General features: G+C 36.7%; 1 protein-coding gene across 6 annotated transcripts in view; it reads left to right on the plus strand.

The window, feature by feature from the left end:
- Positions 1-27,362, plus strand: part of igsf9b.S (immunoglobulin superfamily member 9B S homeolog) — a 108,058-nt gene that overhangs the window by 16,057 nt on the left and 64,639 nt on the right. For 4 of the 6 annotated variants that reach the window (XM_041571283.1, XM_018227681.2, XM_041571287.1 and 1 more), the window contains exons 2-12: positions 3,299-3,496; positions 6,858-7,004; positions 9,722-9,873; positions 11,811-11,928; positions 12,107-12,248; positions 17,909-18,054; positions 19,616-19,758; positions 20,150-20,290; positions 21,560-21,676; positions 23,757-23,907; positions 25,033-25,156. In XM_041571283.1, coding sequence (XP_041427217.1) covers positions 3,299-3,496; positions 6,858-7,004; positions 9,722-9,873; positions 11,811-11,928; positions 12,107-12,248; positions 17,909-18,054; positions 19,616-19,758; positions 20,150-20,290; positions 21,560-21,676; positions 23,757-23,907; positions 25,033-25,156 — 1,579 coding nt within the window. The remainder of the gene's footprint in view (positions 1-3,298; positions 3,497-6,857; positions 7,005-9,721; positions 9,874-11,810; positions 11,929-12,106; positions 12,249-17,908; positions 18,055-19,615; positions 19,759-20,149; positions 20,291-21,559; positions 21,677-23,756; positions 23,908-25,032; positions 25,157-27,362) is intronic. The other 2 variants (XM_041571284.1, XM_041571285.1) reach the window with 1 other exon arrangement.

Consider the following 27,362-nt stretch of genomic DNA (forward strand, 5'->3'; position numbering starts at 1 on the left):
AGGTGTAAGTAACGTCTGTGGTTCTTCACAGTGAGGTTGTGATGGCTGATTCTGTTAATGCCTTTAAGGGAGCCTTGGACAAGAATATCCAGGGCTATAGTGATACTAAAATCTACAGTTAGTATAGATATGGGTCTAAATATAGTTTTTGTGAGTGTGTGCATTGTGAACCTTTAACACCTGCTAGAAGGTGGCGTAAACTTTTGGAGCAAACGTAACAACATTTTCATTACATACATTGCACACTATAAAATTCACAATCACTATCCTACTGCTGTAGGAATTGAGAACAATTTTTGCGTTCGGTAATAATTATACATTCCTTCATATGAGTTTTGTAGTGTGTTGCATGGATGTGGAATTATGTTTCTGAAAGGGTAAGCTCTAGTTTGAAAAGGTTGGCAGCATGTGAGCTTATGAAGTTGGGTTCTCTTTCTAGCTCTGATTTCTTTGGCTGATTTATGCAGGGAGAGTGCCACGTACTGTAGGAGTTGTTTCCTTGCTTGCTTTCTCTTACTTGTTTCTGCTCAGAACCTTGGACAGCTCCTCTGCTTTACAGAATGATTTCTAAAATTCCTAAGTCTAACTCTGGGGCTTTTTAGATGAATAAAGCACATCAGTTGAAATGAGATGTTAAAACAGCTTTTCCTGTGTGCAGTTTTGAAATGGTTAGCCTGTCTAGTTTTGGAATGGTTTGTTATATAGCATGCAGTATACAGTTACAGAATATTCTGAGTATTGCCGGGCTTCTTCTCTACAGATAAAGCAGGACAATCCAGATTATTTTAGCTATTTCTGGAATATTTCTGGAATATATTGTTCTAGATGAGTATTATCTGTCTCTGGCAAATCTTTTAGTGTTTTTTTTTTTTAAATCTGTGCTTCTATATCAGGTGCAGTGACCATTTCCTTTCTCCCTGCATAGCTGTGCCTTTATTCCAATAGTTGTTTCAATAGTGCAGCCTCCTATCTGATGCTTTTACTCTTGTTGGTCTCACATATTTCACAGTGACTGTTGCCACATGCAATCCATCTTTTTTTTTCATGTAACAGTATTTTATTCTAAAATGCATGTGTCAAACCCTGATGTTGAGTGTCATCTGTGTAATAAAATATATTGTAGGATTTAAGGGGATGTCATCATCTTTTTTTTAATTAATTAATTAATTAAATTTATTTATTTATTGCTTGTACATTGTTCAGATATAGAATATTATGTCATGCAATTTAGTTTTCATGTGGTAGCAGCTTGGTTTCAGTTGCTAGTTCCTTAGAATAGACCCTGTGTGAATGTGACTGCATGAGGTAAGAATGATTATGTCACCTTCTGAACAGAAAGCTTGTGCTTGTGAATTTGACACATACATGTAGGTAGTGCGTGTGTATATGTGTGAAACCTACATCCGGACCATGCAAACTTGGATCACTTACATATAGAATAATATACATGAATAAAGAGAGAGAAAAGCTTAATATTTTTAGAATATCCCTGTACAGGGATATATCGATACATAAATCATATTATGTTAACAATTGTTAAAAACATATTTATATGATAAAACATGCAAATAGAAATGCATTTTCTCTCCCTTGGTCTCTCTCTTTGCTCCTCTCCCTCCCTCTGTTTCTGTGCTTAACAATTTAATAAATTAACACATACAAATATGCCCTCTTGGTGAAGGATGCTACAGGGTCTGCATTATACAGTCTCTTGTCAGTTGGGGGTCAACCCTTTTTCTTTTATGCTGGCCAGCGCTGGTATGTCAGAAATATCCCCTGATAACTCTCCCCAGAACCAATGATGTCATAATCAGCCAATCGCAAAGCTGAGCAGCAGTGCATGCTCTAGATTCCCAGCTCTCAGGCTTCCAAGGTTTGTTTAACCTTTTCACAACCAGAAAGTTGAAGGAGAAAAGTAACTGCAGAATGTATTCCTTATTTTGTGCATTACAATGCATAGTATGTATTACAGAGCGTGGCTGTCTAAATGATTTGTGTTATCAGACAGATTCTCAGATTCTGTATTACTCAAATGTGGAAAAAAACTGAAACAGAAGCTTTAAGTCAGTGCTAGAGGCGTTTGCAATTGTTGCCGTTTATTAAAGTATGTAACGCTTCCGTTATAGATCATAGGAATATGAAAACGGTTGAAAACAAGTACAGTAGTTCAGCTAGAGATGTAATGCTTTGTTTCAAACAGTGTAATTCATGCTAAAAACCTAGATTTGTATTAGTTGTACTACACAAGGTTCTTATTTGCAGACCCTGTCTTTTTACAGGAAAGAAAACAGATGATACAATGTTACATATCTAAACTTCAACATAGTTTTAAAATTATAATATAAAAGTATGCCATTATGCACCTACATTTATCTGCGCAAATAAGGAGTAATACACAATTCAGAAAATTGGTGCGCAAAGGGAACATATACTTTATGCTTTTCTCACTTAAAACTTCAGTATCAATAAATCTTTGCACTCTTGCTTCCCGTCTTCTACATGCTTTTATAATTAGTAATCAGGTGTTTAAAATACCCATAATTCTTTTCCTTTAATCTTTTGAAATGATCAAAATGCTGTACCAGGTAGACATAAATATGAGGTGTTTTGACTTGATGCTGAGGTCAGGATCTTTAGGTATATTTTAAACCTTACATACCTGCCAACGAAATACCATGATACATTAGCTGTATGCAGTTTTATATTGTTCTATGTATCTGTAATTTGTAGTCTCCCAATTAGCTTTTTTTATTTTTACATCCTAGAAATGCATTCTGTTGGTACTTTACAGACCAGCATTGTAGGATTTCTTATCATTGTGGGACCTGACCCCATTTTCCAACAATATGACATAACCTGTTATATTTAGAGATGAGCAAAGCAGCATTGTGGTTTATCAGTTCAACACTGGGAAATAATCAAATACAGATCCAGATCCATATGTACCTTGTTTCAAAATGAACATACGCTTATTTAAACAATTTACTGTTTTCTATTGTAGTAAGAAATGTCATTGTGTTAGAGGTTCATCCACCATAAACTGCAAGTAGACACATATTTGTGTTCTGACCCATATGTTAAGAATCCCTGCTATGTATGATGTGTGCAACAAAGTGGCACATTATTACTGTATAAGTTATTTTGCTTAACTGGCTTGTCATAATAATGCTAGCAGCAAAGCAGTTTTTGCAATTCTTTTATATCAAGGAATAAGGAGTCCAGTATGTTGTTTGTATTTTCAATTTTAAAATTTATTTCATGCACTAAAAATTGGATTATATGCATTTTATTTTTCTAGGTGCTGGGGGTTCAAGGGAGGAGCCACAGTTTGTCACGGCCCGTGCTGGAGAGAGTGTTATCTTGGGGTGCGATGTAGTACATCCACTAATGATACAGCCCCCTCCCTATGTTGTTGAGTGGTTTAAATTTGGAGTTCCCATTCCCATCTTCATCAAATTTGGTTTCTATCCTCCTCATGTAGACCCAGAATATGTTGGTGAGTACGTATACTAAAATAATTTTTATGCAGCTTCAGAAATAGATGATGTGATGTTTTTTTTTATTGTAGTCAGCATAAACAAACATAAAAATGCAAAATAAAATGCCCACCTTTTCACCAATTGAACATATTTTATTAGGCTTCTGGGGAATTTCTAAGAGAAAAGAAAAATCCATCTAGGTCAGACATCCTGAACCTTTTTTACACGTGAGCCACATTTGAATGTAAAAAATGTTGGGGAACTACACAAACAAGGCAAAATTCCTTTGGGGTACCAAATAATCTCTGTAATAGGCTAATTGATAGCCCTATGTAAAAATTTAATTCAAAGGAGAAGGAAATGTTAGGCCCCCACAAGTGAATGTATTACTTACCTGAAACCCCCGGGCTGGTGCTCCCATCAGCAGAAAACTGCACCGGCCTGGAGTTATTCCAATGAGCACCACGGCTTCTTTCTTCAAATTTCCCGGGGCAGACACATGAGCAGTAGAATGAAAAGCCGACTTTTTAGTTAAAGTTCAGCTTTTCACCCTTAAGAGGATGCGCAGTAGAATGAAAAGCCGACTTTTTACTTAAAGTTCAGCTTTTCACCCTTAAGAGGATCGCTCCGTGGTGCTTGCTTGAATAACCCCGGGCCGGTGCAGTTTCCTGCTGATAGGAGCACCTTTCGGGGTTTCAGGTAAGTAAATACATTCACTTGGAGGTGCCTAACATTTGCTTTCCGCAGGTGGTAAATCACTTCTGTAAGGAATACTTACCGGTGCTGCAACCGCCGATCCCTCCGGCCTTCCCAAGATGGCGGCGCCCAGGGATCCCATGCGGCATGTTCTGAGGCCAGGGATCCCAGCTCGTCAGGACGGACTCAGTGTCGTGACGCCAGTGTCAGAATGGATGCAGCATTGGGACGCCAGCGCCAGAATGGACACAGCAAAGTGACGCCAGCGTCATGACGTCTTCACATTCGTTTGGCGTCACAAGTTGCTTTTTTAAGGCAGCAGAACATTACAGACATTGCCCTAATATAGGTTCTACCGTGTGTGTTCCTGGGTGCACTTTATTCTTGTGATTATTGATTCTCGTGTTTGACTTCGGCCTGTTTATTCGACTTTGGCTCAACAGGCAAAAAAGGGAAAGCCTACATGCATCCCAACCTCATTCACTTCACTAGGAATATTCGGGGTTAGCTTAAATCTTGTCAGTCTATTTTAAGGTGGCTATACATGAAAAGATCCACTAGTTTGGTGACCTTGAGGTGGGCAATATCTCATCTTGGGCCCAATGATCGGCTCCCAACATAGGCAATGCAGGTGGTTGGACCAAGGGCTGCATCAACAAACTGATTTAGGCCTGGCCAAACGACAGCCCGATTTTCAGGCCAGGTATCAATCACAGAAGTCCATTGGAGAGCTCATACACTGGACAATAAGCTGCCGACAAAGCTATTCTCTGCCACATTTTCTCTGGACATGCACAGATTTTCTGTTGATACTATCCTTTCTCAGATTAAAGCACAAGGTCCAAATGAAGCTGGGGTGCAGTTGAAGACTTGGGTAGTTTCACTGCACTTCCGGTGCTTTGGGTTATCCTTTTTTTACATGTTACTATCACAACTGATGATTTGCAGTTATGACCACTAACTTCTTCCATTATAAACAATGTTTGTTGCAGAAAAAGTCATCATATACTTCTGATAAAGTTATCAGATTGTGACGCATTCTGAGTGTTAATAACACTTCCTTAGACTATATATGAAAGGTGCGATGCTTGCATAAAAAAAAGTGATAAACAGATTAGTTGTCTCTCCACTTTGCAGTTCTCCTGCATAAGATCACTTTGTTGTAAAAATATTTTATTGTAATTTAAGGACATTTTAAGGTCTTAGTGTACTCCATACTTTGTAAAAAGATAGATCTAGTTTTGCACTGTACTCTGCACTTTTAAAAAGGGGTTTAATGAACATTTGGTGTATATTTTTTTGTGTGTGTGTGTGTGTTACCTTCTGTCTGTAGCCAAGGCAGCAGGAGATATTTGTACAGGTATGGGATTCATTATTCAGAAACCTGTTATCCAGAAAGCTCCAAATTATGAGAAGGCCATCTTCCATAGACTCTATTTTAATAAAAATGTATATTTTTAGAAATTATTTCCTTCTATTCGGTAATAATAAAACACTAACTTGTCCTTCATACTAACTAAGATATAATCAATCTGTATGCTATTGTTTTATTTAATGATCAAATGCTTTCATAGTAGGTTTAAAGTATGGTGATCCAAATTCTGGAAAGCCCCAGATTCCGAGCATTCTGCATAATAGGTCCCATACCTGAATTGTCATTGGAGGATAAAAGGTTGTGATAATGATGTTGTCAATGTACCTGCGCAGCAGACCTACAATGTCAGTACCTATACAGGAGATGTCCATTGCTAGTGGTGAGGCTAGAAGTGGGTAATTTAGTATAGAAGTATGGTTTTTTTTTCAAGTAAATTGTGAGTTCTTAAAAATCCCCCCTGCCCCCATAATAAAAAATAAAATAACATAACTCATGTTTGTTAGTTTTGTATTTTATGCTGACTTAGATTTCCTCTATTAGTTGGAATGGCAAAGTTAACTGCCACTGCTGTTATTGTGTTTGCAAACACCATGTGTATTATAGGCTTTCTAGTCTTTATTCATACATGACAATTATAAAGAAAGATACTTAGTGAAGCAGTGGTACCAGTAAGAGCCAATTGTAAATCCTAGCTACAGTTCCCTGCTTCTTGATAATTCAGATTATATACCATGTGCCTACTATATTCTGATTTGTGTGTTGTATAAACAAGTGGTTAAAGGAATTCTGTCATGATTTTTATGGTTTACATTTTATTTCTTAATTACACTGTTTACATTGCAAATAATTCACTCTACCATTTAAATTTTTATTATTGAACCAACAAATGTATTTTTTTAGCTGTGATATTGGTGTGGAGGCATCCATTTCAGAGCATTGTGCCTGATTCAGAAATTTTAGGAGGATCCAGCACTTCAGGATGGAACTGCTTTGAGACCGCTATTGTTTCTCCCCTTCACACTGTATTTGACTACGACCTAGGTCATGCTGACTAGCTCCACCTAGTCGTAGACATGAAGCAAAAAAAACAAATCCTTCAACAGAAGTGTCAGGTAGCTTCTATCTGGTTATTGTTGATAGGCTGCTGATAGGGAAGGGAAGGGAGGGGTGATATCACTCCAACTTGCAGTGTAACAGTAAGGGCAGAGACACACGGGAAGATTCAGACAGTATGCCTTTAATATGCATTTGTCGCATATATGTGTCAATATATGTATAATATATAATGCCTGCTCTTGATATTTCAGGCCGCGCAACAATTTACGATAAGGCATCATTGCGTATTGAACAAGTTCGATCACAAGATCAGGGCTGGTACGAGTGCAAAGTGCTAATGTTGGAACACCAATATGACACCTTCCATAATGGCAGCTGGGTACACCTCACAGTGAACGGTGAGTCAAAGACAAAGTTTAAAACAGTTCAAACATTATTTTAATAAATGTGTGTATACATACTGACGTCATCAACTATTACAAAAATTGAATGGTTCACTTTATACCAATTGTTACGGTATAGGTTTCTAAGTGCAAAAGTAGTGGTCCCAACATTCATTAATCAAAATGACTAAATGTACCAATCTGGCTCCTGATTTTGGTACAGGTTTTGTAAATAGGCCACTGACTGCAGATTTCAGCTAGCTCTTTTTGAATAATGTGCAGGGCTGCCTCTCCATGTTTCTGCTAGCATGTACAAAACTATTGGTATATAAGATAATGATGTTTATTTCTGTGTTTGTATATGTCCTCACCTTCTGTAGTTACATCCTGGAACCCCACAGCTTTCTGCTTGTGGCTGATTTTAGTATTGTTGTGCCATACAACCAGATGTATATTTATATTTATTTATATTTAATATATACAAAGTTTTCCATCTTCCAAAAATCCTGTTTATACGCCAGAATGGGGCACCTGATGCCAATGCAAAAGCTACACAATTATAGACATTGAGCACAGAGGGGGAATGTGATATCTCAAATTGTGCCACAGTAGCATGTCCTCTATGTACTACAGGTATGCACATTGATCACATCTTTGCCTTCACTTGCTTTTTCCACTTTAGTATGCTTCGCCACATATGTCCCTTGTCCATCATCAGGAATTTGCATTTTCTGACGTTCTGACTATGTGTGTGTAGTTGCTGGATGTTAGCATGCATTTGGTTGTGAAATAATTTCTACAAGTCTACAGATTTTTGTTACATGTTTGTTCCATTGACTTTAGAAAAACCTGATAGTGAACCAGGGCCACAACCACCGTGTACATAACATAAGAGATCTCTGGAGCCATCACTAAGACAAATCTGATTTCCACTAAGTATGAAACGTTCTCTAGTAGAAGAACCATTTGTAGAATAGAGATGTACACTATAGTCTGCTTACTTAACAATGCTCACTGCTTTCTGAGCTGTAGAACAGTGGATTATCAAGATACTAATGCTGATGAAATGTTGAAATATATGTATATAAAAGGGGGGTATGGGACTGCCCTACAGCTTTAAAGTTTGCTTAATTCCTTATGTTAGGACCATGGCCCTAAATACCCATCTTATTCCTATGGTGCAACAAGATATTGTAGAGGAACAAAAAAGAGATGGAAGGAAGAGATGGATTAAAAGGCTTGAGTAAATAAGAACAGAAGAAAGAATATAGGAGATAGATAGATGAATTGTTAAGGAATAATATGAAGCAGAGATTGGTGATCATAGAAAGAGCAACAAAGATATACAGTATATATATAAATATAGTCCAAAAATAATATATAATAATCCACCAATATATATGTATATATGTATATGTGTTGCTTTCCATCTAGGATTTTGGTATATTCTTATGCTTTATTTAGGCAAACTTAATACTTGTGCAAACATATCATGTTTGTGATCTGCCAACCCTTTCCTTAAAGATGCTGTTTGTTTTCTTAATCTTGCTTATATATTTAACTGACTTAACTGCTTTCTTATTATTTGTTCCCATTTTGTTGCAATCCCGAGGGAGTCTCTAGACCAGCTATACAAACATTGATAAAGTGCAATGTGTCCATAACTGTTTCAGTTTTGGATGAGTATAAATCATCAATGCTTTTCTTACATATTAGGGTCTTGAGTAACCTGCAATTAACCAACAAATTATTGTTCATATTGTTATATTTATTTAACGTTTATGGTCATAGTGCTACACTATGTATCATGAATTGAATATATGGGAAACAACATCCTTCCAAACCCTTTCCTGAGGTTTCCAGAATATACTTTAAGAGAAAATAGCACACATGCAGATTTTGTAGCCTAAGTGGTAGAACAAGTGTTTCCAAAGTCTGCAAGAACAAGTGTTTCCAAGGTGTGCAAGATCACATCTGTTGCCCCCTATAACAGTAGGTTAAGAGACTATTAGGTAGGGATGCACTGAATCGACTATTCTGGATTTGGCCGAACCCCCGAATCCTTCTGGATAGATTCGGCCGAATACCAAACCGAATCCGAATCCTAATTTGCATATGTAAATTAGGGGTGGGAAAGGGAAAAACACTTTTTACTTCCTTGTTTTGTGACAAAGTCATGAGATTTCCCTCCCACGCCTAATTTGCATATGCAATTTGCATATGCATCCCTACTATTAGGCAATATGCGCCTGAGTATTGTACTGCCACGTATGATAGCTTAGAGTGTAATAGGAAGTGGCCATGAAATTAGCTTTGCAACAAAATACTGAAATTATTAACAATGCTTAGTACAACCTGGAAGATGACTTCTTGAACCTATTTCCCAAGGATTTCTTTCAGTTGGGTTGGCATTTTATGATTATTTAGTGCCTATGTTTGTATCTGTCCCTTAGACTTATTATTGTACGTGCCTCTCACACTATCACTTTGTTTCTTTCTTTTACCTGCCCCGTTTTTTCTGATTATATTGGTTTCTATCACTCTCAGTTTCTGGTGATTTTGTCTCATGTTTCCTGCTGATCTTTCCATTTCTAACAACCCTCTGTATCTTGTAGTTGCCACCAGTCTTGGCTTCTTTTTTTATTTTAATTTTTATTTCTCTAGACCCTGAGCAGCCATTCTCTGTCCTCATGTGTCTATATCTTCCTCTCTTTATACCTCTACCTCTTCAGCACCTCCCACATTCACAGAAACCCCTCCTCAGTATCTAGAGGTGAAGGAAGGAAGCAGTATCACACTAACTTGTACTGCTTTTGGCAATCCCAAACCAACCGTTTCTTGGCTGCGAGAAGGAGAGTTCTTGGGAGGAACCCGAAAATATCAGGTAAGATTCTTAAGTTTAGATTTCTTTAGAATTATTGATGGATTTCCATTGAGCTTCTGTTAGTTATGTATTAAAGGGTCGACCAAGAGCTCCTGCTTTCCAAATGTCCTATAGTTTTTTCACAGTAATGGAAGATTGGCTGCCTCTAACAATGGCATAAGCAATAATCACACTCACATACAGGGGCACATTTACTTAGCTCGAGTGAAGGATTAGAAGGAAAAAAACTTTGAATTTCTAAGCTTTTTTTTTGGCTACTTCGACCATCGAATTGGCTACTTCGACCTTCGACTACGACTTCGAATCGAATGATTCGAACTAAAAATCGTTCGACTATTCGACCATTCGATAGTCTAAGTACTGTCTCTTTAAAAAAAAATTTGACTACCTACTTCGCCACCTAAAACCTACAGAGCACCAATGTTAGCCTATGGGGACCTTCCCCATAGGCTTTCTAAGCTTTTTTTGATCGAAGGAAAATCGTTCGATCAATTAATTAAAATCCTTCAAATCGTTGGATTCGAAGGATTTAATCATCGATCGAACGATTATTCCTTCGATCGTTCGATTGAAGCATTTGCGGTAAATCCTTCGAATTCGATATTCGAAGTCGAAGGATTTTACTTCGAGGGTGGAACATTGAGGGTTAATTAACCCTCAATATTCAACCAATAGTAAATGTGCTCCACAGTGTTAAACAGAGGAGCATATGATACTGCCTACAGCAATGATATAATTTTGTGTTTATTATTATACTTTTCATACTTATTATACTTTTATAGTTATTTTACTAAGTTATAAAACCGTGAAACATATTTATTGTAAGCAATTCTAATATCTTTATGTGACATACGAATAAAATTGAATTTGATGGGGTATTGCCTTTTTCTTTTTAAAGATTTTCTGAGGCTGGGTGATATTTAAATTGGCCATACTTACATTCTGCTTAAAGGAGAAGGAAACCCCCTGGGCGCAAAAATCCCTTCCCCCCTCCCCTGTGTTGCCCCCCCTCCCTCCTCCACCCTGGCCTACCTGTCCCCCCGGGCAAATGCCCCTAACTTGTTACTCACCTCTCTGCGCAGGTCCTGTCCATGGAGTTCACAGGCGCCATCTTCTACCAAGTGGTCTTCTTCCTGTATTAATCGGCATCTTCTGGCGCATGCGCAGTAGGAGCATTTACCGGTACGGATCTACTGCGCATGCGCCGAATGTCACAAAGTGAAATTGGAAAACTTTGTGACTTTTGGCGCCTGCGCAGCAGATCCGTACCGGTAAATGTTCCTACTGCGCATGAGCCAAAAACGTCGGTCAAAGCAGGAAGAAGACCGCTTGGGAGAAGATAACGCCTGTGAACTCCATGGACAGGACCTGCGCAGAGGGGTGAGTAACAAGTTAGGGGCATTTGCCCGGGGGGACAGGTAGGCCAGGGGAGAGGAGGGAGGGGGGGGGCAACACAGGGGAGGGTTTTTGCGCCCAGGGAATTTCCTTCTCCTTTAAGGGATTTAATACTTTGGTTCTGTGATTGGTTCAGGTGATATACAGGTAAGGGACCTGTTTTAGAATTCTCGGGACCTGGGGGTCTTCCGGATAACGGATCTTTACATAATTTGGATCTTTATACACCGTCTGAAGTTTCCTAACTGCAGCTGTCAGAGCAAGTAAAACGAAGGGGGAATTTCACTGCATACAGTCAGGTTTCTTATAAAAACGGTACACATTTTTTAATTAAAGTATATTGGAGATAGGTTTCGTTTTCATTAAAGAAAGCAAAAATGGGATTTTATTATTTTGCCTTTACATCCCCTTTAAATTAAGGGATTGTGATGGCCATTTCAAAACCAAGTAACAATCCAGATATACAGTAAATGTCTTTTTCAGTAGGGCCTGCCTACTGAGTTGTAAAGCAAATTAACTGGCTCTGTTTTTTTCCTGTATAGGTGAGCGACGGAACTTTGACCATTTCATCTATTGGACGCGAAGACAGGGGATCATACATATGCCGAGCTACCAGCATTCAGGGAGAAGCAGTTCACAGAACACGGCTACTTGTACAAGGTGTTTAATCTGTTCCTTTCTCTGCCCTCACCTATTTCATATGAACTTGGATGTTTTTTTCTCCTTCTGTATACAAAGCAGCTCTGTGCTCCCAATTGCTCTGCCCTCTCTGACTGGCATCCAGGTGACAACAGAAGCAGTATTCAGCATCTGAGGTAATTTTTGTTTTTGTCCCCAGGGTCGCCCTTCATTGTTTCCCCTCCCGAGAACATTACGGTTAACATTTCCCAAGATGCTCTGTTCACATGCCAGGCTGAAGCGTATCCAGGGAATCTTACCTACACCTGGTACTTGCAGGAAGAGAATGTTTTCTTCAAGAAGTAAGTTTCGAGAGTGGTTTATTTGCCACACTTTATTTTAACATTTTTATTGTTTTAAATAATTTTCCTCTAGTCAAAATCAGTTTAATCAGTGGTGGAACTGCAGGGGGTGCGACTGAACCAGGGCCTGCACCCCGTCTGAGTAAAATTGTCTCGGTAGGCGGTTGGGGGGCCCAGCTGCATGGCCTGCACCCAGGCCCTGTTACTTATAGTTACGTTACTGGATTTAATGAACTGTATCAACACTCCGTTACAGGGAAGTCCACCCAAATATTTTTCATTACTGATATTGTAATTATTATCATCTTTTCATTATAAATTCGTTTACATGTTTTAAAGTTATTTCTAAAATGTGTTGAAGGCAGTATATATTTCTGTAACCTGTGCCTTTTCTCTTACTGTTAATAATGTAGTTTCCATGTTGATTGAAAGTATATAACATACAAGGCATTTTATCCCTGCCAAAGCTCAAAAATATAAACCACATCCGTTGGTAATTCAAAAACAAAATCAAAGTTAAATGACATAAACTATAAACAACTTATATATTAATTGAACCTGGGATATACTGTAGCTGTAACAATCTAAAATGATTTTTTTTTATTTTAAAGTTATTAGGAGTCCACCCAAATATTTTTCATTACGGATATTGTAATTATTATCATCTTTTCATTATAAATTCATTTACATGTTTTAAAGTTATTTCTAAAATGTGTTGAAGGCAGTATATATTTCTGTACTGCTGGTGCTTTGAAAAAAATGTAGCATAAGCCAGCCCTAAAGATCTGGAAAAGAACCAACATAACCATAACCAACAAAACCAACAGCGAGTGGCAGGGCTGTGGAATCTGTACATAAATTGTTTGACTACAACTCATTTTATGGTACTTTGCCTTTCCATTTCATCTCTGACTCTTCTGTTTTTAAAGACCAAAAATGGCATCACAATAATTAATATATAGGGGCAGATTTATTAAGGGTTGAATTGAAAATTTGAATTCCAATTTTCAAATTTTTTTTGTGGTCAAAACTGTCAAATTCGACTAAGGAACTATCCAAACTGGATTTGAGTTTTTTAAAACATTCTAATTTGATTTTTGAGATTTATCATTCTCTCAAATTCGACTATTCGCCACCTAAAGCCTGCCAATTTACTGTTTAAGCCAATGGGAGAGGTCCAGGGATCAATTTGGTGATGTTTGCAGCCTTTCTGACATTTTTTTGGAGAAAAAACTCGAATTGAGTTTGATCCAAGTAGAATGGAATTTGATGGTGGTTTAAATTCATCTGAGTGTAAAAAATTTAATTTTATTAATAAATTTCGAGTAGTCGAATTTTGAATTTTTGAGAGATTAAAAAACTCACATGAATTTGAAATTCGACCCTTGATAAATGTGCCTAATAATGTACTGTTGCTCTGCACTGATAAAAGCTGTGTGTTTGCTTCAGAAAGACTGCTATAGTTTATATAAACAAGCTGTAGTGTAGCTATGGGGGCAGCCATTTAAAAAAGGAGAAAAGGCACAGGTTACATAGCAGATAACAGATAAAACACCATTTTATTGGATATAGCTTATCTTTTATGTGCTACTGTATGTAACCTGTGCCTTTTCTCTTACTGTTAATAATGTAGTTTCCATGTTGATTGAAAGTATATAACATACAAGGTATTTTATCCCTGCCAAAGCTCAAAAATATAAACCACATCCGTTGGTAATTCAAAAACAAAATCAAAGTTAAATGACATAAACTATAAACAACTTATATATTAATTGAACCTGGGATATACTGTGGCTGTAACAATCTAAAATGATTTTTTTTAATTTAAAGTTATTAGGAGTCGGTACATTTTTGAGGAATCCGACTCGAGATACCCAAAATCCATTATGACTCCACAACTCCGACTCTACAGCTCTGATGAGCGCAAAGAAGGAAAAGCGATAAATATGTGTTGCTTTCAACTACAGTTACATTTATAAACAACTTCAAAACTTTAAGGACATATTTATTATGTTGTATACAACGAAATTTGCAGAAAAAATTATGTAAAAAGCTTTGTAAAATAAAAAGCAAATTTATCAAAGTGTGTTAGTTTAAGCCATGCAAACACCAGGTTTGACGCTGTTATTTTACATTGTTTCTGGCAGAAGTCAAACTTAGAAAAACTTGTACATTTTATGCCTTTTTACACGGTGAATCCTGGCAATGTGTGGTGTATTATCCCGCTGTTTTCATACAGCAAAATAAATATGCCCTAAGCATTTTTGTAATAAAGAAAAAAGAGGAAACCCTTATTTACTAGATTGCCAATCTGTTACGAATCCTGCAGAGAACAGACTAACTAACCTGGTTTGCCTGGCCAGAGGGCCGCTTTACTAAAAAACACCAGCCCAGGTAATATGATTAGGTGCATAACACCACAATGTTCTTATTCATAGTAATAATTCTAAAATTACTTCAACATACAGATATATTTTCAAATACATTGACAGGAAAGGTGATATAATGTTACAAATATCATGCACCATTTACATTTTGTAGTCCATGTATAATTTAAAGGAGAAATAAAGCTTGACAAAGAAATATTCTAGAAATGCTGAGCATTGTGCTTTGGGATTTTTTTCATCAACCAAGGTCAACCACAGCCCTTTAGCAATGAAGATGTGTGCCTCTGAAGATGTGTGCCTCTGAAGATGCTTCCAATAGCTCCCCATCTTATTTTATGCTGATTCACTACACATGCTCAATACTGCTGTCACTTACTTGAAGTGGTTGTTCACCTTCATAACACTTTTTTAACTCAATTTGTTTCATTTTGTTCACCAGAATTAAAGATTTTTTTCAGTTGCTTTCCATTTTATTTTTACCGTTTTTCCAAAATTTAAGTTTAAAATTTAAACAGGTGTTTCTGCTCTAAGTTAACTTTCAGTATGTTAAGAATGTACAATGACAAGAAACTTTTCAATTGGTCTTCATTATTTATTATTTTTATATTTTTAATTATTTCTCTTGTTCTTCTGAAAACCAATTTCAAATTGTCTCAGAATATCACTCTCTACGTCATACTAAAAGTTAACTCAAAGGTGAACAACCCCTTTAAAGGAGAAGGAAAGGCTAAAATTAAGTAAGCTTTATCAGAAAGGTCTATATAAATACACCAGTAAAACCTCAAAGTAATGCTGCTCCCAGTCCTCTGTCAAAAGAAACACTGCATTTCTTTCCTTCTATTGTGTACACATGGGCTTCTGTATCAGACTTCCTGTTTTCAGCATAAACCTCCAGGGCAGGGCTTGAGCATGCTCAGTTTGCTCCTCTCCCTCCTCCCATCCCTGCTGTAATCTGAGCTCAGAGCTGTAAATTAGGCAGGAAGTGATGTCACACCAAGCGTATATGGCAGCTACTATCCTAAACAAACAGAGACAGTGTATAAAGCTGTTTACTCAGGTATGGTAAAGCATTCTGCAGAATAAATATAGCGTTCTAGCTTTCACTATTGTCGCTAATCTGTTGGCGATAAACTGTCTTGGAGCTTTCCTTCTCCTTTTATGTTCTTTTCTCTGATGTTTCAGTCTGGCAGCTCAGTAATCCAGGTGCAGATTCTGAACTGTTACTATTTGCTACATTAGTGGATGCTTTTCTCAGCAGCATCTGTGGAATATTATCACCAACTGTATTAATTGTAACAGCTGCATTTAATGAAACACAGGGATGCTACCAGCAGGGACAAAGATAAGAAATGTATCAACTAATGTATAACAGTTACAGAGTTGGATATGGATGTGTGTGTCAAGATACAAGGCTGATTTGTAATTTAGATTTTCATATATGGCAGCTTAGACATTTGCATCACAAATAAATAGACCTGTAGCATCAGCTTAAAGGTATACTGTCATGGGAAAACATTTTTTCAAAATGAATCAGTTAATAGTGCTGCTCCAACAGAATTCTGCACTGAAATCCATTTCTCAAAAGAGCAAACAGATTTTTTTATATTCAATTTTGAAATCTGACATGGGGCTAGACATTTTATCAATTTCCCAGCTGCCCCAAGTCAGGTGACTTGTGCTCTGATAAACTTCAATCACTCTTTACTGCTGTACTGCAAGTTGGAGTGATATCACCTCCCTCCCTTTTTCCCCCCAGCAGCCAAACAAAAGAACAATGGGAAGGTAACCAGATAGCAGCTCCCTAACACAAGATAACAGCTGCCTGGTAGATCTAAGAACTCAATAGTAAAAACCCATGTCCCACTGGGACACATTCAGTTACATTGAGAAGGAAAAACAGCAGGCTGCCAGAAAGCATTTCTCTCATTAAGTGCAGGCACAAGTCACATGACTGGGGGCAGCAGGGAAATTGACAAAATGTCTAGCCCCATGTCAGATTTCAAAATTGAATATAAAAAAATCTGTTTGCTCTTTTGAGAAATGGATTTCAGTGCAGAATTCTGCCGGAGTAGCACTATTAACTGATGCGTTTTGAAAAAAACATGTTTTCCAATGACAGGATCCCTTTAAGACCTGTCCAAAAATCACTAATCATGTGAGTGTGACCGACACTCACAAACTGACACTCAAAGTAAAATCCAAGATGGTGACCCCCTGTGCACAACTTTGGAGGCCTGAATTATTACTGTTCTAGAGAATCTGAAATTTTAGTTTTGTTCAGTAAATTTATTACAAGCACACCAATTCTGCCCATATTTATTTTTATGGTGTAGTCCTCCTTAAAATACACATAAAATATAAGTAAGTACACCCCTATAGTTATTACCTTCCCAAATACCTAAAATTAGAAATATATAAGGTGTAAATTAATAGAATACTATTACATGTGATCTTAGAGGAACTTGTATTATTTAAACCTCATTTAGTTTAGATTGCTTTCTGATGCTGAATTGTGTGATATAACTGTGCTTAGATTGAAAAGATCTAAGGTCTTTAGAAATATTATTATAAATGCCTATGGGTATGGGAAGCTGTCATCTATGGGTATCTAGTGTGATCTAGAAACAAGATCAGGGTAAGATCAAAGTTTGTCCATGAACACCTAGTCAAAGACCAGAACTTCTAGAACAATGTGCTGTGGACAGATGATGTAGATATGCCAAAAAACAGCATTTTGCAATAAGAACCTAATAACAGATTTGGTTTGGGGCTGCATAAGGGTCTGGGCAGTACACTATCATAGAATGTGACATTTTGAAAGAGGCTGTGCATGCTAGAAACCCCTCAAACACTGCACAGCTGTCAGAGACCAGTAAAAAAAAAGTTTACTTGAGGCTAATGAGGATTATTACTTAAATAGGCATTATTAGGTATTTGAGTGATGGGTGTACTTATTTTCTACAGAAGACAGTGGCATATCTGTTATTTTTTTTTGTAAAATGTTTACATTTTCTAATGCAAACTTGGACTGTATACAGTAAATAGGTTTCTATTTTTAATATTGTTTATGTGGCATGTGTGTTAAGCCTGAGAGAGACAGGGCCCTTTGGATAAACAACTCCAGCCATAAGGAAAAAAAGAAAAAACAAAACTAAAACTTGATCCATCACTTATACTGTCCTGTAAAGTCCCATAGTTTTACTGTTTGTTCTTGATTTAAATTATCAATAGTGGTTTGTGTTTTCTTGCTGAGTTTGTCTGCTTGTCACACAGTGACCTGAAGTTGAGGGTTCGCATTCTGATTGATGGAACACTTATTATATTCAGAGTGAAGCCAGAGGATGCTGGGAACTACACCTGCGTGCCTAGCAATAGCTTGGGGCACTCCCCATCTGCATCAGCATATCTAACCGTCCAGTGTAAGTAACTCTGTGTAATTTATTATTAAGAAGTGTTCTGTCAACTTTGTTGAGCTTAATGAAGTCATTGGGGCTCATTTATAAACACTGGACAAATTTGCCCTTAGTCAGTTACCTATAGCAACCAATCAGTGATTATCTTTTTAAAGCCAGCTGCAAGTAGAACAATGAATGCAGCAATTTGATTGGTAACCATGTGTTACTACCCATAGGTAAATTTGCCCAGTGTTGATAAATGACCCCCATTGTTTGTTTGAGGGAAGGTGTCGGGTAGATAGGACATATATCCTTAGATTTATTTTTCTTAAAAAAAAATGTGTTGTTGTTGGTCCAATGTTTAGCTTTAAATCAAAAGATGAGCAAGGCCACTAGAAGCAAAAACAAAATTGCACCACAAATAAAAAAAAAATATATATATTGCTTGATAATACTATTAAATGAATATGTGGGTGCCATCTTGGTACACCCACCTACTTTGTATGTATGTGTATAACATGTATTGATTACTTCCCAACATTTTATTTTATTTTTTCTAGGGCCTCTTTAGTGTGCTTGTTTATGAAAGCCAAACCTTTACATGATTATTAAGTTTGTTACATTTATGATATTTGATGTTTTGTTGAAGTTCCATTGGGAGTTATATGATTACTGTAAAGTCTGTTAAGAGGGTACTTGGCTGTAATGGATATAGAGTTCCTGTATGGCTCATGTAATACTTTTACAGAACATGATAGCTGTTTACCAAGGTGACTTGGTAAGCAATATATCCTTATAGGAATGGGTTACTATAGAAGTTAACCTTGAGCTTTTGGGTTTATGACTGGTGGATATTTTTTCCTTACTAAGACCTCACAATTTTACATCTTGGGGAGACCCTTATATCTGGGAAAACGGGAAATTTTATCTAGGTATAATGAGGCCACTTGTTTCACTGTGCATCAGGGCTCTACATCCAAGAGCAGACTGTGATTACTGTTTCCATATACTATGCTGCTATGCATGGGACAATGCACTGAAATGCAGCTTTAATGCCAATTGCATGTTTGCAGCTGTAAAGAACTGCAAATGACTGAAAAGATATGCAAAATAATTTGTCCTTACCAACAGACTTGGGGTATATTTATTAAAGAGTGAAGTAAGAGGTCACCACAGTCCTCTAGAGTGAGATTCCACCACTCTCCATTCATTTCTATGGGATTTTTAAAAGACTATTTATCAATGGGTGAAAGTGAAAGTTCATCAAATAAATGGAGAGTGTTGGAATTTCACTCTAGAGGACTGTGCTAATCTCTAACTTTACTCTTTGATAAAAATACCCCGTTGTAACTATTTCAATGGTTCTTTCATCTTTATATTGTAAAATAATGTCTTGTATTTAAAATGGCCCAGTTTTATTCACCAGAAACTCTTCAACTCAACAAATAAATTAAAGAATTAGTTGAAATTTCTTTAAATGCTGACTAAGTTTAAAGCACTGATACAAACATGCACTGCAGGCTCTGTAAGAAATCTTTTTGCATGTATAAGAATTACTTTTATCTGTGTTTTCCTATAATCTTAGATCCTGCCCGTGTAGTCAACATGCCACCTGTAATTTATGTCCCAGTCGGTATTCATGGTCATATTCGCTGCCCTGTAGATGCCGTACCACCTGTCACCTTTGTGAAATGGAATAAGGATGGCCGGCCTCTGAGGATTGAGAAGGTAGGAAGGAGAAAGTGTGCTTATCTGCCTGCAGTAGAACCACTATACTGTTGGTGAGCCTTCTTTTGCACTTCTTTCAGCCTGCTTTCTGTTAGGGTAATGGCATATGGTATGTTCTGAAACCTACTCTTAATCCCTTTTAGCATGGGTGAAAAAATGCATTCCATTGGTGTCAGTGTAAATCAGTGCAAGTGAAACAGATTTCATTAACATCTACAGTATAATTGAATGTGTTATGTTTCGTGTTTCATTTTACTTTTAGTGTATTCTACCATCAAGGTTCATTGCATAAATGGTGTTGGTGGGTGACCAGTTGAGACCCAATCTGTTTACAAAATGAATAGGATTACTTGATACTATTTTGTTCACCTCTTGTTATTTCCTCTTTTAGTTTTCTGGCTGGAAGCTTTTGGATGATGGAACAATTCACATTGAGGAGGCTACGGAAGAGTTGCTGGGCACTTACACATGTGTGCCTTATAATGCGTTGGGGACCATGGGCCAGTCCCCTCCTGCACGACTGCTGTTGAAGGTTAGAAGGCTAGTCTTATTAACCACATATATTTATAATTTAATTATGATGTAATAAGAACATAGGGTTTATTTACAAAGTTCAAAGTAGTTCAAAGTGCAAAAAAACAGTGCAAAGCTGTATACATTTTATCAGACCTGCCCCTGCCCTATAAGTAAGGGAGCTCTATGTGGGGCATGCTAAAACAGAGCAATGTACCTGCCCTGTGACAATGTCAGTAATCTGCTAGGTGCAAGAAGGAGCCAGACCCTGGACATAGTTGCTTTTTGAATGTGTACTAATGGGTTTTGTACCCCTTATTCATTTATTTAAAATGAATATTCATTCCACCAGATGGTAGTATAGGGTTCAATATTTTTTTCCAAGGAATAGATGTTAGTCATTGCATTCAGCATTTTGTGATTGTTTAAGGATACTAAAAACACTGCTGTTATTATTTTTCTAAATATTGCCTTTGAAGTGGGCATTGCAGCTTACTATCTACTATCTACAGGTAAAATATAATTCCTAAATGAGTGAAAGCTAGGACATTATTTTTGCTTTGTGACTTGTGCTTCTGACAGAAAAGTGGCAGTGGATTTTGCTGTAGATGCATGGGGCTATGGAGAATTGTTACAGGAGTGGCATATTGCACATACCAAAACTCATACTGTACATAACCTTTCAAATCTAACATTATTCAGAATACACAAAATGTGTAAGAGGTACTAGGTACCATATTTATCAAATAAACATCCATTGGAAGAGAAATCAACATGCTAAATGGATCATGCTAAAGGTATGCCATATTTCATACTGCTGTCTAGATAATACTAAAATTAAATTAAAAGGTGGACTTCAAACAATATCCTGTTCAGCCTGAAGATGATTATGGTTATCACAAAATGAGTTCCCATAATCTGCCCACCCCTCGTGAATGCAAAAGTGCCAACCACAAACAGCACTATATTCATTGGGGAAGCTGCAGGTCTCTCCAAAATGGAGGACAGAGACTTTCAGTACTTCTGCAACACAGGAAGGAGTTCCTGACCTATGACACCTGTTCTCGAATTTTTTGACTTTTGGACAAATCTGGTACACTGTTACAGTAATCAAATGTAATACTGAAAAGATATACTGCATTTCCACTGAAACAAAGTATACAGAAGAGCAAGCTTGTTGTGTCTGCATCTAATGAAGTGGCATGAATGGTTATTGTAGTATAATCAAATATACATTTTTTTCTTTAGCATTTCTCAAAACTGTTGAAATTTGATTTCTTTTGATTAGGACCCGCCCTATTTCACGGTGCTGCCCGGCTGGGATTATAGACAGGAAGCCGGGAGGGAGCTGCTAATTCCTTGTGCAGCTGCAGGAGATCCCTTTCCTACCATTTCATGGAGAAAGGTATTTTCATTGAAACAACAAATTTTTCTTTGTAAATTTGTCATTGCTACTTTATGAAAGTTGCTTAGAATTAAATTTTTACAAAATTATTGGGTGGTGTTTCACTTGAAGAGTTATCCCTCTCAAAAAGAAGATGACATTAACATCAAGTGAAAATCTCCTTAGAGTGCACATGAATGCGTTCATAAACATTCCATTATAAAAATAATAATGACAAAATCTTTCTACCAACCAGACTGATATACTATTTGGCCATATTCACAAACCATTTTATAATGTAAAAAAAATTGCATTGAAGTCTATGGGTGACAATTTTATTTTGACGTACAATTTTTTGACACACAACAATTTTTTCACCCATTGGAGTCTATGGGCATCTTTTTTGCAGCGAAACCTGCTTAAGAATTTTGCTCATCACTATTAATTACATCTTCCTCTTTAACTGTTTCCAAACCATTCGTTTTATCTCAAATTTGGATATTTTGTGGCCCAAACATTTTCCATCTAGATGGGCGGACATAATGACAAGTGATGGGGGTCAATTCTGAGCTTTTTGTCACTGCCAAGCCAGAAATTGGTGACAAAGCACAGGGACTAGCCCCGTGTACTATAACTCTTATGCCTTGGAAATTTTACATTGTTCATTAATTACAAGAATACTAAGGGGGTTATTTTTTGAAGTTTGATATTGTCTGGTCGGACTTTTAAAGGGGATCTATTAAACTTATTTATTAAGGGTGATTTATTAAACCCCGATGATGTTAAAAAAAGAAATAAGTACAACATCTCAGACCTGCCAAGTTCATGTAGAAGATAAAGGCAGATGTAATGCTTACAATTGGAAGATATCCTGATCTGCGATGGGTTTCCTTCAATAATCTGAAGATTTTGTGGTTTTTAGTCAATAATCCGAAAAAGTTGCAGGTTTTGGGGCGTCAAATCCGAAAATGTCGCATTTTTCCTGCACAAGAAATTGTTGTGAAAATGTATTGATAAATTGGGGGGAAAAGTCAGTGTGGATTTGGTCAGAGTGGTTTTAAAAAAATAGTGAGACATTTTTGGATTTTAATAAATAACCCCCTAAATGTTCGAAATTAGTTTTAAAGAAATACCACACAGGGAGCATATAAACTGTGGAGACCAAATATGTTTACTACTATGAAACCTTAGTATGCGAAGAGTGTATGTATACAGATAGTGCTATCGAAATTGAAGTTGCTAATGTTACTTTTCACCGCTAGAACTCCATGACACTCTGTATTGTGTATGAGCTACAGTTAACATGCTTTGGCAAGAGTTTAAAGCACCAGTAACATTTCAAGAATAGCTAAACTCCCTAAAATTCACTAACCAGTCTACTATGTCTAGACATAGATACATATTTGTATCTACCCTCAAAAGCCCTAACAGAAAAACTAAGGGGCACATTTACTAAGGGTTCGAATATCGAAGGTTAATTAACCCTCGATATTCGACCATCGAAGTAAAATCCTTCGACTTCGAATATCGAAGTCGAAGGATTTACTACATTTACTTCGATCGAACAATCAAAGGAAAAATCGTTCGAACGATTCGAAGGATTTTAATCCATTGATCGAACGATTTTCCTTCGATCAGAAATTACGTAGAAAGATTATGGGGAAGGTCCCCATAGGCTAACATTGGTGCTCGGTAGGCTTTAGGTGGCGAAGAAGGTAGTCAAAGTTTTTTTTAAAGAGACAGTACTTCGACTATCGAATGGTCGAATAGTCGAACGATTTTTAGTTCGAATTGTTCGATTCGAAGCAGCCAATACTTAGAAATTCTAAGTATTTTTCATTCTAATCCTTCACTCGAGCCAAGTAAATGTGCCCCCAAATGTATATTTTGACAATATAAATCCTTTTTAGAATGCATTATTTTTAAAATTGCCAGCTAAGTGAACAAAATATATAAATGCTTTTTGGGCACTTTTTTCTAGTTTTATTGGCACTTTGAAGACGGAAGCATTTATTGTGCTTAACAGATTTGCTTATTTATCCCATATTTATTGTTTTTATTTAATTAAGACAGTTCGCATTGAGTTGTGAATCTCTTTCAGGTTGGAAGGCCCTCTTCCAGTAAGCATAGTGTGCTGCCTAGTGGCTCCTTGCAATTTAGATCTCTCAGTAAAGAAGACCACGGGGAATGGGAATGTGTGGCTAGTAATGTTGTGACAAGTATCACTGCCAGTGCTCACCTCACTGTTATTGGTAAGTTCAAAGAGACCCTGCTTGCTCTGTAATTTTTTAAAATACATTGTACCAAACATAAATCAATACAAAATATGGCATGTAAAGCATACAGAGAGTGTGACTCCTGTACCACAGTATGAGTACAGAAATCTATTGTCCAGAATGCTTAGGATAAGGGATTTTTTCAGTAGCTGGATCATCAGCAGCTTATGTCTATTAAAAAAACATTAAACATTAAATAAATGCCATAGGATTTTTTAGCCACCAATATGGATTCATACAGCATTCATTCAATTCAAAGGATTCATTCATATTCATTCAATAAATGAACAGAATTAGAAGTACCGCCTTCCCTCCAGCTCTGTGCTTAAAAATCAACGTCGGAGCGGATCAAAGGGGGGCAGCTAGTGCAATGAGCACAATAACGCTCTCTGCAATAGCGGAGCTGAAATTCCTTGTTAAAACCTGGAAATTTGGCTCTTAAAGTTACAAGATGTGGCTTTTTGCTTGCCCCCGCTTGTGACAGGCCGCTCTCTCATGAAAGAAATGCATACTGATCATCATACTGTTCCCAGGTTCAGGATATGTTATTCCACAAAATACAAAGGAAGAATATAAAGAATAACAATATATCTGGTAAAATGAAATGATGCGGATCACATCGGAGCCGGTAAATCCGTAATGCAAATACAGTAGAAACTCCCGCATGCTAGGCGCTGATACAGGAAACGATGCGAGGACACAGACGTTGTGTAGACAAGTAGGCTTTATTGAAACATACACACAGGGGGAATCTTGCAGTGGATGTGCTGTGCTGACTTACGCGTTTCTTGTCGTGTTACACTGACTTAATAAAGCTGACTTAACAATATATCTGGCACTGAATTATATGCATTTTATTAATCACAACAGTATTTCTTAAATTTGTATTTCAAAGATTTTCAGATCTTTTATTATAATATGTTAAAATAATAAATGCTATATGATAATTACTTGCTGCGACAATCAATCATGTTTCATTCTGAGGCTTGCTTTTACTTACTGAGACCATTTGGAATGGAGAAAAATGTGATGGTTCTAACTTTCCATTGTTTTAATGCATAGTTTATATATATATAACTACAACTGGTAATCTGGTTCTAGGCACCAGCCCTCATGCTCCATCCAACGTTAGAGTTGTGGTGTCCATGAACACAGCAAATGTCTCTTGGGAAGCAGGGTACGATGGAGGATTCGATCAGACATTCTCAGTTTGGTATGACGCTCTGTGAGTCACCCCAGCATGCTTTGCAACTTCTTCTTTTTCCACCACTGTCTTTCTGTGCAGTGTTTACCATTTCTGCCAAAGTGTCTTATTATGATCCCTAGATACCGCGAAAACATATAGAAAATGTTCTATATGTCAGTTTGCACTTGGTTTTGTGTATATGTGTGTGTATACATGTATATCTTCGTGAGATAGATATACAGATTTATGTGGAATGCTATGTATCTGCTTCTTGATATTTGGAATGCTGCTCATAGAAATGTGTGTTTGTATGATACTAATTTATAATATATGCATTAAATACCACTAATAACAAGTATTTTGGAATGACATTATATTAATATTAGTGTAGTTCTGGAAAGATATCTTATATAAATGTATTAACTAAATTATAGAAGTAGTGTTGTTGCTCTATTCACTCATATTATTCAATTTATATTGTTAATCAGTATATTACTTCTGGCTATACCTATCTTTATGTCAGCCAATAACTCATTAGTTATGTGTAAAAAAACAAAAGTCTGGTTCATCCTGTTTAGAACCAACTCCCAATATCCAATAAATCATGTATATTAAAAAAGGGCAACATTAGTGGTCCCTCTTGTCTTGAAGAGAGAGGGTAAGAGAAGAATTAGTCTAGGGAGCAGTGAATTGTGTGAAGATTATAGGAATCTTTTACTAGTGAAGGGCAGGTTGCAAAGTGCAAAAAAAACAGTGGAACCTATTCAGTTATTGTAAGCTGAAATCAGCTGAAAAGGGTCCTAAACACTCAGTGCCATTTGGCTAATTATTGATTATTTGTTTTATGTTTTAAATATGGTGTGGGTTGGTATCTGTATGAAGGCACCCCTTGGTATCCTCTTGTTTTGTACCTACATTACAGAACACAGAGAGGCAGGGGGACAGTGCAGTTTGTTTAGCTTTTCTACAACTGAAAGCCATAGTAATAGCTTTTGCCTATGGGATATTAGGTCAGTGATGACATGCAAGTCTACCATGTCACCCATGCATCTTTACGGGGGGAATCAGGCAGAGGGTACGTGCAGGCCTCTGATTTGCAAAATTGTGTGTGCCCCATGTTGGTGGGTGAGTGGTTGTGGGAGAGTGACAGAATAGCATGGTGCAACTTATAGAACATGATACAGGTGCATTAACAGACATTTGGGCCAGAGATATGAGTAGATAGATGATGATTAGATTTTATTTTATAATTTGTGGTCTTTCCAAAAACTCAAAATTTTTTAGTGGGAAATTTTTTTCCCCAGAGATTTATTATACCCCAAGGATGGAAAAAGTCCAAATCTGGCATCTCAGACCTACGGAGGTTTTATACAAGTCAACGGGAGAGCTTCTTATCCTATTTTGAAGTTTCTGTGGTCTACGCTGTAATTAATCCGAAAATCTTAAAAAATTCAATTTAAATTGTGCTTTTTTTAATAATAAATAAGCTCTAATCGTTGATTCTAGTTTGGTCATTTTTTTTATTTTTTATTTAAATAGTCGGATTTTGAAAATAAGGCCTGAAATGTCATGCTTCTCATTTAATTTACAGAACTAAGGGCATTGCCATTACAAATTATGTTTTATCAATTAATTGAATATGCAAATTATGGTTGACATTTCATTCAGTTAAATCCAAAAATTAGGAATTTGATGCATCACGAAAATGATTCTTTGTAAGTGAATTAAAGCTTCTTCAGAGAGCATTATTAATACAATCATGCAGCATACAACACAATTATATTTATGACTAAAATAGCAATTAGGCATGTAGTCAGAGGTAGCTCTCCAGTTTGCAGTTTCAACTTTGTGGTTGCTAGAAACCATGCATAAATTTGAATGAGAGACTGGAATAGTGTAGCCTTGTAGAGTATTTGTTTTTAGATGGGGGTCAGTACCCCATTTAAACTGTAAAAAGTCAGAAGAAAAGGGCAAATAATTACAAAAAAAATTAAAAAAAAGAAGACCAATTGAAAAGTTGCTTATATTATTCTATAACATATTAAATGTTAATGTAATGGTAAATTACCCCTTTAAAAGCTTTTAGCTGTTAATACCTATATATAGGTGATAACCTGTAAAGGTTAATGTTCTTGTTTTACCTCAGTTGGTTTCAGAGAAATAATACAAATGCAAATGTTTCCAGTTACAGCTCAGAGAAGAAGATGAGTAAATATATATTTACGATAAAATTTAGTATGGGGAA

The sequence above is a fragment of the Xenopus laevis genome, chromosome 7S, assembly GCF_017654675.1.
Source record: "Xenopus laevis strain J_2021 chromosome 7S, Xenopus_laevis_v10.1, whole genome shotgun sequence".
NCBI lineage: Eukaryota > Metazoa > Chordata > Amphibia > Anura > Pipidae > Xenopus > Xenopus laevis.